Source organism: Rhinolophus hipposideros, assembly GCF_964194185.1.
Source record: "Rhinolophus hipposideros genome assembly, chromosome: 16".
Taxonomy (NCBI): Eukaryota; Metazoa; Chordata; class Mammalia; order Chiroptera; family Rhinolophidae; genus Rhinolophus; species Rhinolophus hipposideros.
In genome coordinates this window covers 4941005-4955290 of record NC_138062.1, presented here as the reverse complement: position 1 = coordinate 4955290, position 14286 = coordinate 4941005, and the positions used below count along the sequence as shown (strand labels likewise).

The following is a 14286-nucleotide window of genomic DNA, read 5'->3' as shown; positions in this document are numbered from 1 at the left end:
TTAAATTTCTGTCTTGTGTCTTTAATGATTACCAATCATAACATCAGGTGTTTCAAAGTACAAATTATAAAAAAATACTTACATGATTGTTTTAGCTGTTCATCTGCTTTTTGTGGATAAATTGGATGCCATGTATAATCAATTGTAAGCATGACACTTGGGACAGTCCAGCATTCAACCCAACCAGCTCTTTGAAGAGTGAAAAAATAAAGTTTCTAGTCAGTTACTTATTCCTTTAATTATATACAAACACCCAGTACAGATAATCAAATTTATTATTATTCTTTGAAAGAATAGTTTCTCCACATATAAACAAAATACTTAGCTCACTAATTTTATGCACTCACTTTTCTTGAGTAATGTTCCGCCATTTTGGTTTCACTGTTTTCTGGCTACTTTGACACTCAGCAGGAACACCAGTATCATGAGTCATTTTATTTGGGTGGCAATTCTTTACCAGCATAAATAATGAATATTTACTAGGGTGGCAATCTGGTAGAAATAGATGAAGATCAACATCTTCTCCCTAAAAATAACCCAAAGTAATAAAATAAGTATGTAAACATGTTAGGTTACTATTACAGCCAAGCCTCTCTATAATAATCTTGAGAATCGATTCAAAAGAAATAAAACAGAAATTCCAAAGAGCAGATTTTACATTGAACAGTGAAGTAGATAACTAGAATAAGATTTTGCATCAACTAAAACTAAATTCTGATTAGAAAGACCAGGAAAAAAAAAATCAGGGAAATAAACAAAACAGTGAAAAGATTATCGCCCATGGGTATCCATGGATATTTCACATGTAACTCAGTAAAAAAAAAAATAAACTAAAAAAAAAAAATCATCTCATATAAGCTCACGTGGAATTTGTTCTGTATTTTTATGACTTAAAAATATGATCATCTCTTGACCTAGTAAGTCTTGGTTCCTCAACTGGCTTTTAAGAATTCTGAATTAACATATCACAGGATCTTCATTCAGCCTAACTGCTTTCCTTGTAGGTCTCCTAATCTTTGTCAGCCCCATGCCTGCTTTCTTAACAGGCAGCAAGCACAGCAGAGTGGGTAAAAGAGCAGAGAGCTCCAAGTGTACTGCCTGGGTTCAAATTCCAAGTCATTACTAGACTCAGCTTCCCGTTCCATAAATGTAGACAACCAGCTCAAGAAGGTCGTTCTGGGAATTAAATGAGGGACTGCACACAAAGCACTGGGAATAGTGGCACACATACAAAATGCTTAACAGGTGTTAGTTGCTCTTATTATTGTCGTTGCTATTTTTTTCCACCATAACTTCCATCAATACTACAACTACCACTGGCTGCCCACATCCTAAAATTAGGTGTTGCACAAGATTTGGAACTCCTAACAGCGGGCTTTCAGATGAAAGGAAGAAAGGTATTTGTGGTTATTCCTTGAATTCATGGTGACAATTAGGAATGAAATATAGGGACATGTAAAATCTAGTTCATAGACACAGTAAATATTAGAGCTAGAGGGGGTTCTGAAAAAAACATAGATACAGAAATTAGATATGAATACTAAGAAAATAATCAGTTCAGGGCATTGTTTTATTGCCCAACTTCTTAGGTGAACTTGGAGAACTCAGGGAATTGCACAACGTTGCAGTTATCTAAAAACAGAAATAACAGCACTTCTGTGACACTAAAGTTAGTGAACAATGGAGGAAGGCAAATATACTTCACAGTGGCAATGGGATGGGGCAGGGGGAGTAAAGCGAAGCTTCGGGAAATCCCGTGGAATAAACAAAGCATCCAATTATACTTACTCTTAGGGTGAACTTGGTATTACACGTAGCTGGAACAAAGTCCGTAAAAGGCAAAGAGAAATCAATATTTAGTGTTTCCCCACAGGCTGCCAGATACACTACAAAAAAAGAAGAAAAAAGGAAATTTACTTTTAACTTCAATAAAATCTTAAATAAAAATTGCCTTAAATACACACCTAAGCAAAACTGAATTTAAGATTATAAGCTCGTCTAATACAAACTCTGAAATAGTTCTCTGGGAGTCTCACAAGATAATGGAAAAAAGATCAATTACAGTACATACTAAAACTATAATATCAATACCAATTTTCTTTATTGGTATTTGTCTTAATGAACAGAATGCTTAACCTAATTTTTAAAGTTCTTACCATTTTCCTGTTGTTTAGTGGAACAATCAATCCAGTTGTGTTGATTAGCAGCCCAAATCATTTCAAATTGATGAAACATGATTTTAAAATTCCATGTATACGGAACAAATGAAAAAATGTCTGGAGCACTATCACTAGACCAGTCTTGAATTAAATCTAAAATTATTGGGGTGGGAGACAGAAATTCAAATGAACTGAAATTCAGAAAACAAAATGTAAAGATTTAACACCAGTCAAAAACAAATTTTTCTTTTATAACTAAAAAGAACTTTTATACCAAAACATTAAAAGGTGACTAAGATATAGCTAAATGATTTAACAGCAAACAGATGTTTACTTACTAATCACAGTTCCAAATAAGAAAAAAATTATGCATTTCATGAAAACAACCAAAGTGTCCTCCGATAGATGACTGGATAAAGAAGATGTGGTATATATACACAATGGAATATTACTAGGCCATAAAGAAGATGAAATACTGCCATTTGCGACAACATGGATGGATCTTGAGATCATCACGCTAAGTGAAGTAAGTCAGACAGAACAAGTCAAGAACCATATGACTTCACTCACATGTGGGATATAAAATTGAAAGCAACAAAGGAAAAAAACAAACAATGTCTTTCAATAGTTGTCTCCTAGAGGTGCTCATCACGCTCACCTGTGTATACTCATAGTCCAGAAACAGTACTATGAATGAATAATTAGAACTTTGCATGTGTTAGAGAAAGGAACAACTGAAAGCAGTATTGCCCAGCACAGATTTGGACACCGCACAGGCCTGGGTTTAAATTCTGGCTTTATCATTTTACTAGCTATGGAATCTTGAACAAAACTTAAATGCTACTGGTTTTCTCTTTTACAAAATGGGGACTTCACAGATTTCTTGTGACATTTGAAACGATATATGTGAAGTTTTAGCTCAGTAACTCCCATAGGTGGGCACTCCGCACATAGTAGCATTTATCATTAAAGATATTCTAAGGAAAATAATAAATAAAAATAATTAAACATTTAAAGTAGTCTCTGAATTTTAAAGAAAAACTTTATACTGAAGATACTAGATTCAATAATGAAATCAGAAGTCAAATCTTACATTATATATGAATTCATTTAAAATTCAGCTGCAATGTACAGAAGCTTGTGCAACAGATTAGAGAGAAATTCCTCTTAATAAAATGGCAAAATGATACATTTACTATCAAACGTCATAATTTAAATTAACATTAAGAAGATGGAGAGTTTTCCTATCTCAACAACAAAAGGCATATGGCTATTAACCTGTTCTATGAATAGAGAAAGGAAAAGTCTGCTTATTAATTTTATTTTAAGTATGTTTTTATTTCATTTAACAAGCAGTCACAGTAGCTCCCCACACCTTACAGTATCTACACTTCTTCTAACCCTGTGCCTCTGCACACCACCCTACCGAACCAACCAGCAACACTCCCAACTTGTGAACTTGATTCTTTAGCACAACGTCTAGCCCTTGGGAGTTGCCCCAAAGTCATCTCTAAAATTAACCAACTCCACAATGCAAATTCATCCTTCATCAAGCTGATTTCTCACTCTCTCATAAACATTTTTGGTCCTGCACTTTTACTCAAACTATTCATCCTACACTGTTAGGTGTCCTCTCTGCTGAAGGAAAACGACCATCTTTAACAATGACATAACTCTAGGACAGCATGGGGTCTACAGTCAAAACCCTGCTTTTAAATGTCTCTTCCACTTCCTAGTTCCCTGACTCTGCCCAAGTCAAGGAATGTATCTGTGCTTCAATTTCCTCCTTGTTCACTCAGGGAGAACGTAACAGCGATCCCTTTTCGGAGTTGTTGTGAAGGTACATACGTGAACACGCTTTGGAATGTTCTGTGGAAAAACACTACGCAAATCTTAGTATTACTCAGTCATTTACAAAGACCATTTCAGATCGTAATGTCCTTTCCTGATTTCTCTGATCACCTTCAGAACCTAGCGACTGCCTCTGTATTTGTGTCTTACACACATACATTTGTTATCTTCACAATCCATGCTTGCACGCAAATCTATCATCTAAACTGTTTGTACTGCTTCATTTGTCTAAGCCTAATGCACGAGCCGATGTACTTGAGACTGATAAATAACATAAAACAAAAAATGCCCACAGAAGCGGTAAGTTCTCTGAAGGCTGTGATCAGTGTGTAGAGTTGTTTTGAATCATTATTCATGAGGGACTTTCAACTTACACTGATTGTATTTATCTGCTTTACACTGCTACTAAATTAAAAGATTGAGATACAATTGCTAGTAAACACAAATTCAAATAATCTACTAATCATCTAAGGAAACAAATGTCATTTTATAAAATTATTAGCCAATTTCTTTTTTAATAAGTCTTAGTTTTTTCTTCACTATCTTATCTGAAATTTCAACATATTCTGCAGTAAGTTTTCCACCAGCTTATACAATATCTTTTCCAATAAATACTAAAAATCATGATAACAAAAATATTTTTACTAGGAGCCTCAACAACGATTTCTAATATGGATTTCTCTTTAAGCCAAAAGCTGTTCTCATTACCAGACGGTCTTATCAAATAATCTGATTGGCAAAAGGAAGCACGTTCTTGATGACTGCCTTACTCTTTCTCAGACAACAAATTTTAAAAGTTATTAAGATGGCAATCTAAAAGTTAGCTTGGAAAAATAACCATCTGCAGCTCACTTTATAATTCACTTGTTAGCAAACGCCTTCCAAAATGCCAATCATTTGGTGCCAGGGCTTTGCTATACTGTTACACTATTTCCTCCTCCCTCTTATCAGCGTAAATCTAAATCAACTTCATTATCCCCAGGACACACTTCGTGTCTGCCTTTAGTTTACATTTTTCATTCCTGAGACTCTATATTATATTTATCAAGAAGCTATCTTTGTCCCACATTGAAATCTCTTAGCAATGATTTTTATCTCACTAATAATTGACATGAGATTGGCTACTGAGGAATACTGGGCATTCCCTCATACCAGTTCGATAACTTATGTTCTGCAGAATTTGGTCAATAAAGATAAAATTGAGAAAAGAGAAAAGCAATTCAAATACTATGGCCAAGTATGCTTGCTCCAAAGCTAAACTAATATTGCTCTTGAATAATCATCCTTTTTAATGAATAAGTAAGTTTTTAAAGGGCTCCAGAAAGAAATAGAAATAATATGACTAAATGTTATAGCTGTTATATCTGGAAGATGAGAAGTTTTGTATCTATGTTTTTTAAATGTCTCCAAATAAATTTTAGAAAAAAATACATAGCCAAAAAAGTGAATTTCAATTAGGTATAAGCATAAAGATTAGAGTCAGAGAAAGAAAATAATTTAGGGAAAAACAGCGTTGTGATTAGGAAATATGTATTTGGTTGTTTTAAAGTAACTAATGCAATACGCAGTCTAAATGAAAGTGCTACTACAAAATAAATTTTTTTAAATCCTGAGAAATTTATCTTAGACTCCAACTATTCTTAGCACTGCTAGAGTCTGAGGATGTGACATGTCTGGAGGAAAAACAATATGAAGGATTAAATGCTTGAAAATAGGAATGAATTTTAATTCATTTAATTTTAAAAGATTAGCAAAGTTAAAAAATATAATATCTTAAGTGAGAGGGAAAAGGGTACTGTCGAAGAAGCTTCTTTGTAAGAGATTCTTGAGCCAGACTACTTAGGTTAAAATCCTAGCTTGACCAACTTGTTGGTCATGTGACCCAGGACAAACGCTTGACCACTCTAACTCACTTTCCTTATCTGTAAAATAAGGTCATGATAATAATATTGATCTCAAAGAATTATGATGAGGATTCAATGATTGAATATGTGCAAACTGCTTAGAACAGAGACAAACACATAATACACACTGCAAGTTTTAGCTATTGTTTTTTAATAAATCTGAATTGAGTAGTACTTATTCAGTGCTTAGCTTCACAGACAAAAGATTAACTTACTGGGGAATCTGTCACAATTTCTACTACTGGGACCCAGATTCAAGCCTTGGAGAATTCTGTAATTCCAAGAAAACAGAAGCTGTCTCGCCAGTCCCCAACATAAGGCTCTCAAAGCAGAAAACACATATAAAAGAAGTATGATTGAACATACTGTAGTAATGACAGTGTAAAAGGCCAAAACTCTAGCAACAGCAAAATTAGGGTAGAAGTTGTTCTCCCTACTTCACAGATAAGGAAACTGAAGCTTAAACAATTAGGTACTTTGGCCAACATCAGACTGCTAGGAAGTAATGTAGGGACAGGACTCTCTATGAAGACCTTACTCTCCACTATACCGAGGTTATCTAATGGTACGCAGCATAGACCAGATGCTTGTCAACAGCTGGTGAGTGGCTGGATGGACGGATGGACGGATGGACAGATGGATGGATGGACAGATGGATGGATGGATGGACAGATGGATGGATGGACGGATGGACAGACAGATAAATGTAGCAATCAGTCAAGCAAACATAAGGTGCTCTGGGGTAGCCATTGACCCTGGCAAATCAGACCCTGTTTATCTAAACCTTTTCACTAGAAGGCTCAATAAATGCTACTTATTCTTATGTAGTAATATTTATGTTATTCAGAGACTAAGACCACATGTTCCCATTATCAAGAAATATAAGTAGCTATTATAATAAAGGAAGTTTTCCAACATAGGATAGCATCAACTCAATTATCCATGCCAATGTAAAGGACTAAGTAGAAGCTCAAAATACGAAAATGACATATTTGACTGTTTGAATATACTGTTTAATTACAATAATTAAAATAATGAAGCCATGCTGATGCCTAATCCAGGAAGAGAAAGAAACTGATTCACCTTCCTTATCGTACTCCCCACCAGACTGAAACAAAGCACCAGCCTAAGATGGTTTCTTTTCATTTCTTCTAAGCTCAATTTTAGGTTCACATTTTCATTTTTTGGGTTAGAATAGAGCACAAAACATCTATATCTAAATTTTCCCTTTGACATTCTTAGCCCAAAAAGTGTGAAAGAAAGTCTGAACTGCGTCATCAAATCCCGATGTTGAATTACAAGCAAAACTCGCTGAAAAGAAACAAGTTCATGGTGCTAAATCTCACTGCATTTACATTTATTAGAAAGTTACCTGTGAAAAAGTTCTTCTGTGCAAAGATGAAGTGGTAGGTAGCTTTATACACCTCTAGTTCACACTGCCATGTCTGCGGCATGTTCCATATCCGGGGGTAGCTGGCATTGATGTGGAACTGCAGACCAAATTCAGTGAAAATGTGAGGGCTTAACGTGGCACACGTGTGAGCAGCATTAGAAATGAATTCACACACACCAGTGAGTAATGAAAACTCATTTTCCTCCTGAGCCGAACAGAAGGTCACTTCAAGATTTTAATATCGCTATGGCTAAAGGTCAGTATCCATGGTTACATTCAGTTCCTTGAAATAGAAGCCATGATGTGGTCAAAACCTTTAGGAACGACAACTCAGGCTGCACTTTTGATATTGTACTCTGGCTAACCCAACGGAGTACCAGCCAACAATCTGAATTCCTCTGTAAGCCTAACCTGTGCAGTGAGTATCTCGGGTCAGGGAGGGTGGAGGACAATGCACATTGTCCCACCCTCGTCTGGCCCCCAGCGCCTCCCGGGTTCCCACCTGACAGCACGGCAACTGCAGACCTGACGCGGTGCTTTCTGGTGCATTCCACCTGCCAAAGCTGTGCAGTTCTACAATGGCAAGAGCTGCCTGAGCAGGAACAGCATTGCTGCACAGCACTAGTTGTCAGCAATAGCTCAGGAGTCATTCAAATGCTGCATATGCCAGTTTAGTATATGTCTATGGTATTCAACGTATTCTTGGTGAACGTAAGTTTTTCCTCTTAATTTACTTATATATCGTGTGTAAATATGCTTGTTTAGACAAGCAATTAAGGCCCTAATGGTACCATCTTATATAAAAGAACCCTCTCTGAGTATCAGCCATTCCACAAAGTGGCTTTTCTTGTTATTGTTACTGTTGTCCCTGATAAAAAATAATAATCTGCCTGATTAATGAGTCCCCAACCTAGAATTTTAGTCATAAGCATTCCCATAGTTTTTTCTGTTCTTAATATGGAGCAATCCAGATATCAAGAGTCTCCTCCTTTTACCTCATTCATCAAGTAAAAAGCACAATGAATTATTAAGCCCTGAGAAAGAATCCAATGGGGTCAGAAACATACAGTAAAAAACAATCTTATTTACAACATTGGACAAAGTTAGCCCAGCCATACTATCAAGTTTAAAAACAATATTATGACAACTTTTCCCATTTTTAAAAGCCAAAATCCCTATCTCGTTGCCTTATCTTCAGAGATGCCAGGAGGCCCGCAGCCCTGGGAGTCTCCTCCTCTGACCAAAATAGGGCCAAGGGCACCTGGGGCTTCTTCAACGAGGGCTTCCTGGTCATTAGAATTTTGATTTTACGCACATACATATATCATCATGTACTCTCGACTTACTGCTAACATTTCTGCTTCTAAAAGGGTCCGGTATTGCATGCTGGTGGTGGCATCGACATGTAAGAGTTGTCCTTTAATTGCAGGAGTGTAGCCTAGTAAGTGAAAACATAAAAATTAAGAACCTAAAAAAAGAGTGTATGTATGTATGTGTATAATATTAAAAATTTTGGCTGGAAACAACTCCCACCACAACCCAAAGAAGAAATCCCTGAAAAACTGTGATCAGTCACTATTTAAGTATATCCCAATCATGGGGAGCCTGCTGCCTAATAGGGGAGCCTTCTCATCTGAACAGCTGTGAAGGAAGAAAGTTCCATCTTCACATAATGTCTAACATGATTTTACTTTCCAGGGAAAAACTACAGTCTAGTCCATAAATACCAGTTTTCAACTACTTAAGAGCCCCAACTCCTCTCTTCTCCCTCTGACTCCAGGGTACATGTCTTCATTATTTTCATACTCCTTATGCAGTGGCAGTTACCAAACCACACAGCCCATTCTGAGCAAACGAAGAAAAGTTCAGAGTAGTTCACTTCCTTTCTTTATGGGCTGCCTTTCTAGAAACACTACCTCACTGGTGATTATTATATGGCTACTTCAACACGCATCCTACTCTGGGCATTTATTTTTCAAACACCTGAATCTCTGACAACTGTTTTAAATGTATCTGATACCTAGCTTGTTATTGTCTAACAGTTACCTGAGCCTGTTTTCCCCTCAGATAGTCATCTTAAAAGCCACCTAACCTTTACCAAGAACCTGACTGTACTTTCCTTAGGCCATAACTCACTCCAGAGCTCCACACCCCGTGTTCTGTGGCACTTCCCAAGAATGCATCATAGGTATGCTCAAGACAGCGAGCCCCACAGCCCCCAAGTGGCCCTTTTCTCCCAGGGCACTGACAACTATACAAAAAAATTGTGCAAATATTATTTCCTATGTGCATAATTAGTACAAGCATGGTGGCAGCACTCCCTCAATTGAACCATTCTCCATTTTGTGCAGCCCCCAACAGGCTCTTTCCCCACTTCATGTCTGTAACAACGGCTGTGCTAAGAGATGCTTCTTTCCAATTGACTAAGCTGAATCAATGAGTCCCAGAGAACGGCAAGCAGCTGCTTCAAGACTCAGTAGGATTGTTCCTTTAAAACTAGCTAAAAGAAGGTTAGTTCTTCACTGAACAGCCACAGAGTTACAGGGAAAATATACATTCTGCCATTCTCAGTCAGTTTTTCAATTGATTATCTATGCAAGTAAACCCAACTGCTACCTTTTTCTTTTTAAGGGAGCTTATGAATCTAGTCAGCCCTCTGCCTGCTTTCTTCTTATACAAGCAACAAAGTAAGTGACAGAAACTATTGCTATCAGGGCATTATTTAATATTTTAAATATGACGTGTTTTCCTTTCTTAAAGTTATACTGTTCAAAGTAGCCAGCTTACTGCCTGAAAAAACCTAATATAACTTAAACCAAATTTATTAGTCACTCTGTCAATTACTGCCCACGCACCACGTGCCACGTTCTGGGTTCAGCATCAGGTATACAGCCGTGAAAAGATGGACACAGCATCTGCTCTCATGGAGCAACAGGAAAAACTAACAGGAAATACACGCTAAACAAATTATGCTCATTCTTGCAAAAGAGGAATTAGGACAAAATGAACAGATAGAATTATAAGACTTAAATTGATTTTTCAAATTTTCCCCTCTCTCCAAGTGCACAAATAATTTAATTATGTAATATTTACTTTATGCAATATTTGATATAACTATAGGTATATCAAAATACAACAAGCTGAAAAAGAAAACCCATTAATTAATGTTAATTTAAATGGAATAACATAGTATTATTTATATATTATTTCCCTACTAATCATTTTTTAGTTTTTTTAATTTTTCAATTACAGTTAAGATTCAGTATTATATTAGTTTCGGGCATACAGTATAGTGGTTAGACAACTTACGAAGTGATCCCACCGATAAGTCTAGTACCCACCTGGCACCATACATAGTTATTACCATATTATTGACTATATTCCCTATGCTGTATTTTTACATCCTCGTGACTATTTTCTAACTGCTGATCTTAATCCCCCCCTCCGTTTCCCACACAGCCCTTAAGCCCCCTCCCACCTGATTAGTTTGTTCCTACTAATCATTTCAAACGGAAATGCATTCATTGCAGCTTACCATTTTCCTCAACTGTCATTGGAATATTAATTTCTAAATAAGAGCCGGCTCCTACATTTACATGTATAGCATTTGTTTCCTACAAAAGAAAAAAATTTAATTCATATAAAACATATATTATAATTATACTCCCATCTTTATTTTTCAACTATTATCACATACAAAATAAAATCATCAATGATATTAAATAGGTATTAAAAGTTCCTAAGAACAAAAATTCAAATTTACACAAGTAGACTAAAATAATTTGGCCATATACAAGAGAGAAAATGAAGCAGACTATAGTGTAAAAGTGTATTATTATTAACTTCTTTCTACTATTTGACACTTAATGAAAGTAACACATATATATTTATTGGGGGGTGGGGTAGCAGGAAGTCCAGAGAAATGAATCTAAGTATGTAGGACCAGTCACCAGAAAAATACTCTGTAAAATCATGTTCAGATTTTAAACACGTTTTCTATGATATTATTCCAATAATTACCCTATTTTTGGTAAACAGCAAGTCAATTGTAGCATCTGCAATAATATTCATTCGCAGTTCAAAAGCAAGGATCTGCCGTGGTTTCCCAGGCTGTGCAATTTCAGAAACTTTCAGAACTTGATAATCAGGTGGGAAAAAAAACTTCCATAAACAATCTCTATATAAGGAGGTAGAAAGAATAATGATGTTATTCCAACAAAATTATCTCTGACAAGGGACCAAAATCTGTATTCTAATTTACTATTATCATTGCTATCTCATTTATCAATTACACATGAAATATTAAAAACATGAAGCCACAAAACACCTACTATAATTTCCCTTCAGTAAAACAAGACTGTTGGCTCCAATGTTTTATACTGCCAGACATCAATGAGCTCTGAGCACTTAAGAAATATACGATTATCAAATGAGACATAGGTAAAACCAATCTGAGCTGTTCAAGCCCAGTGTGAGAAATGGAAGACTTTCTACAGGTGTATATCAATGGTCCAAACGGCACAGTTGCTGAACTAACTTTAAGTAAGGTCTATTTACATAAAAATTTAGATGTGTCCTCAGAACTACTGGTAAATGTTCTCTCCTTTGTTTAAAAGGCTTCAATAAATGGAAAAATGTTCATAATATGTAAGAGTTATTTCAAAACGAATAGAATGACTAAAAACTAAAAGACCTTTCAAACACTCTCCGTGACCTCCAGTATAAAATCTGTGTTTCTTAAATACCTCCACCTCCAAAACTGTGAGAGTCCTGAAGTTTAAGTCACACAGCCTGTGGTACTCTGTTATGGCAGCCTTAGCAAACCAAAACAGTACCTTTCTAAATTGCTCATCAAGACTTTTTGCTTACCTCTGTTACAGCACGTTAACGAACCTCTTTGGTTTTCTTTCCTCTACTAACACTAAACAGTAAGTGTCTTTTACCTCTGAATCTTCATAGACCCCCAAATCACTGGCATGGATGTTAATCAAATACAAAAGAGAAAAACGAAGGAACCAATGAATGTGCTGCACACAACACCATTTTTCTAATGAACGTACTCCTCCTCTGGAACTTGCTCACCCCAATTTCTCTACAAACAAGTAATTATTCGGTTGAAAACGTCTGGGGATATTGTACCCTGCCACAATAACACACCTTAGAAAACTGTTAAGCTAGTTTTGATAAAAATTACAGTATTAGCTCTATGCATTTGAAAGACTCATCAGAAACATAATTTACTCAAGTACCTCTGCCTATCGGCCCACGGCCCGTAGTTGAAATCTGTTCCTTTGCCACAAACTATATCCAGTCCCCAACATGGAGGCAAATCTTGTAATTTGCAATCCTCACTGCTGATTTCTCCTTCAATATTTTCTTCTGTTTCTTCTGGAACAAGACCTACATTGCAGAATATACAATATAAAGGCAGTTACTTAAAATAACCATTAGCAAGTTTCTTTAGATCATAACCTCTAAAAACTTTTTGATCTCAGGAATACTTTAGACTCTTAAAAATTATTGAGGACCCCAAAGTAGGTATTTTTGTATTATCTCTATCAAACTTTACATTATTCAAATTTCAAGTTGAGCAGTTTTTTAAAATTTTATTTTTACAATAATAATCAACTCATTATATGTTCACATAATGAAATGTTTAATAAAATGTAATGAAAATAATATGGAAAATAACTATTTTAATAAAAATTTAGTAAAATTTTAATTCCACTTTAATGAAAATATTTTTTAAAAAAAATAACCATATTTTCTAAAACAATTTAGTGAGAAGTATTGGCATTGTTTTTATCTTGGCAAATCTTGCTAATGTCCAGCTTAATAGAAAACAGGTGAATTCTCATAATTGCTTCTACATTTAGTCTGTTGTTCAAGGATTTGAAGAAAATCTAGCTTCCTACAAATAGGCGGATAGAAAAGGGAGTATTTTAATAGCTTTTTCTGACAATTCTGGACATTCTTCTTTGACACTACACCAAAATTCAACAAGTGGTAGTTTCATAAAGGTTAGCTGAAATGTGAAATTTGAAACCATATTGTTGAACTTTTCATACCCTGATACGTTAAAATGTACTGAATCTCTCTTGTGCTTTGAATAAATCTACCCATGGCATGATCTTGTACATCACACATTAGTCAAGTGGAAAATACTGGCTCACTGAGACATGCATATTTTCTAAATATTGATACATTTCATTATTAAACATTTTAAAAATCACATTTGTTAATATCACTGGTAGTCTCATCCGAAAAGTCATCAAATGCACAGTGGCAGACGCAGAATTTTCCAAAATTCTAATTTTCACATGAAAGCTCAATATCAGTTGTTTCTAGTTGTTCTTTCAAGTAAAACTGGTGTTCCAAGCAAAGAGCAAATAGTTCGGCTTGAAACTCAATGACACAGGCGCTTTTCTTGAAAACATGAGTGTCTTGCAGTACACAGAAGTGCATTATGTATGCTTGCCACTTTATCACAATGAGTACTTAAGATCTTCCTTAGGGGTCAGGAGTTGATAAAAATAATTTTTATTGCTTAATCAAAGACATTAAAGTAATGCCAGCGTTTGCTGTTTTACTGCGAACATGTGGCAGGGAGTCCTGTAGTTTGCAACCACTGTCTAGAGCAGGGATGTCCAAACTTTTTTAAACGGTTTTCACCAAGGGCCATATGCGGTAAAATACACAAACAGCCGGGCCACTCACTAGAGGTGAAGTACGTATTGCCTCACCTGGTTTATTAAGTAAACTAAATATATTTTTGGAATTTGATGCAGGCCATTTAACAATGGATTGCGAGCCACAATTGGCCAGCGGGCCGCAGTTTGGACACCCCTGGTCTAGAGTCTTGCTAAAGCACCAGCAGTTTCACCACCGTTTCTTTGGCATCACCAGTGCAAATGTCAACATGGTGAAAAAGGCAAATAACATCCTAGTTTTATTTTTAAAATACTCTGACCTCATAAGC

General features: G+C 35.8%; 1 protein-coding gene across 3 annotated transcripts in view; it reads right to left on the bottom strand.

Moving 5' to 3' along the window:
• BLTP1 (bridge-like lipid transfer protein family member 1) overlaps positions 1–14286 on the bottom strand; it is a 162809-nt gene that overhangs the window by 113647 nt on the left and 34876 nt on the right. For all 3 annotated transcript variants that reach the window (XM_081077429.1, XM_081077430.1, XM_081077431.1), the window contains exons 11-19: positions 12557–12707; positions 11328–11484; positions 10843–10921; positions 8654–8745; positions 7287–7404; positions 2157–2312; positions 1789–1886; positions 348–526; positions 83–189 (exon numbers count right to left, since the gene is read on the bottom strand). In XM_081077429.1, the coding sequence (XP_080933555.1) occupies positions 83–189; positions 348–526; positions 1789–1886; positions 2157–2312; positions 7287–7404; positions 8654–8745; positions 10843–10921; positions 11328–11484; positions 12557–12707 (1137 nt within the window). The remainder of the gene's footprint in view (positions 1–82; positions 190–347; positions 527–1788; positions 1887–2156; positions 2313–7286; positions 7405–8653; positions 8746–10842; positions 10922–11327; positions 11485–12556; positions 12708–14286) is intronic.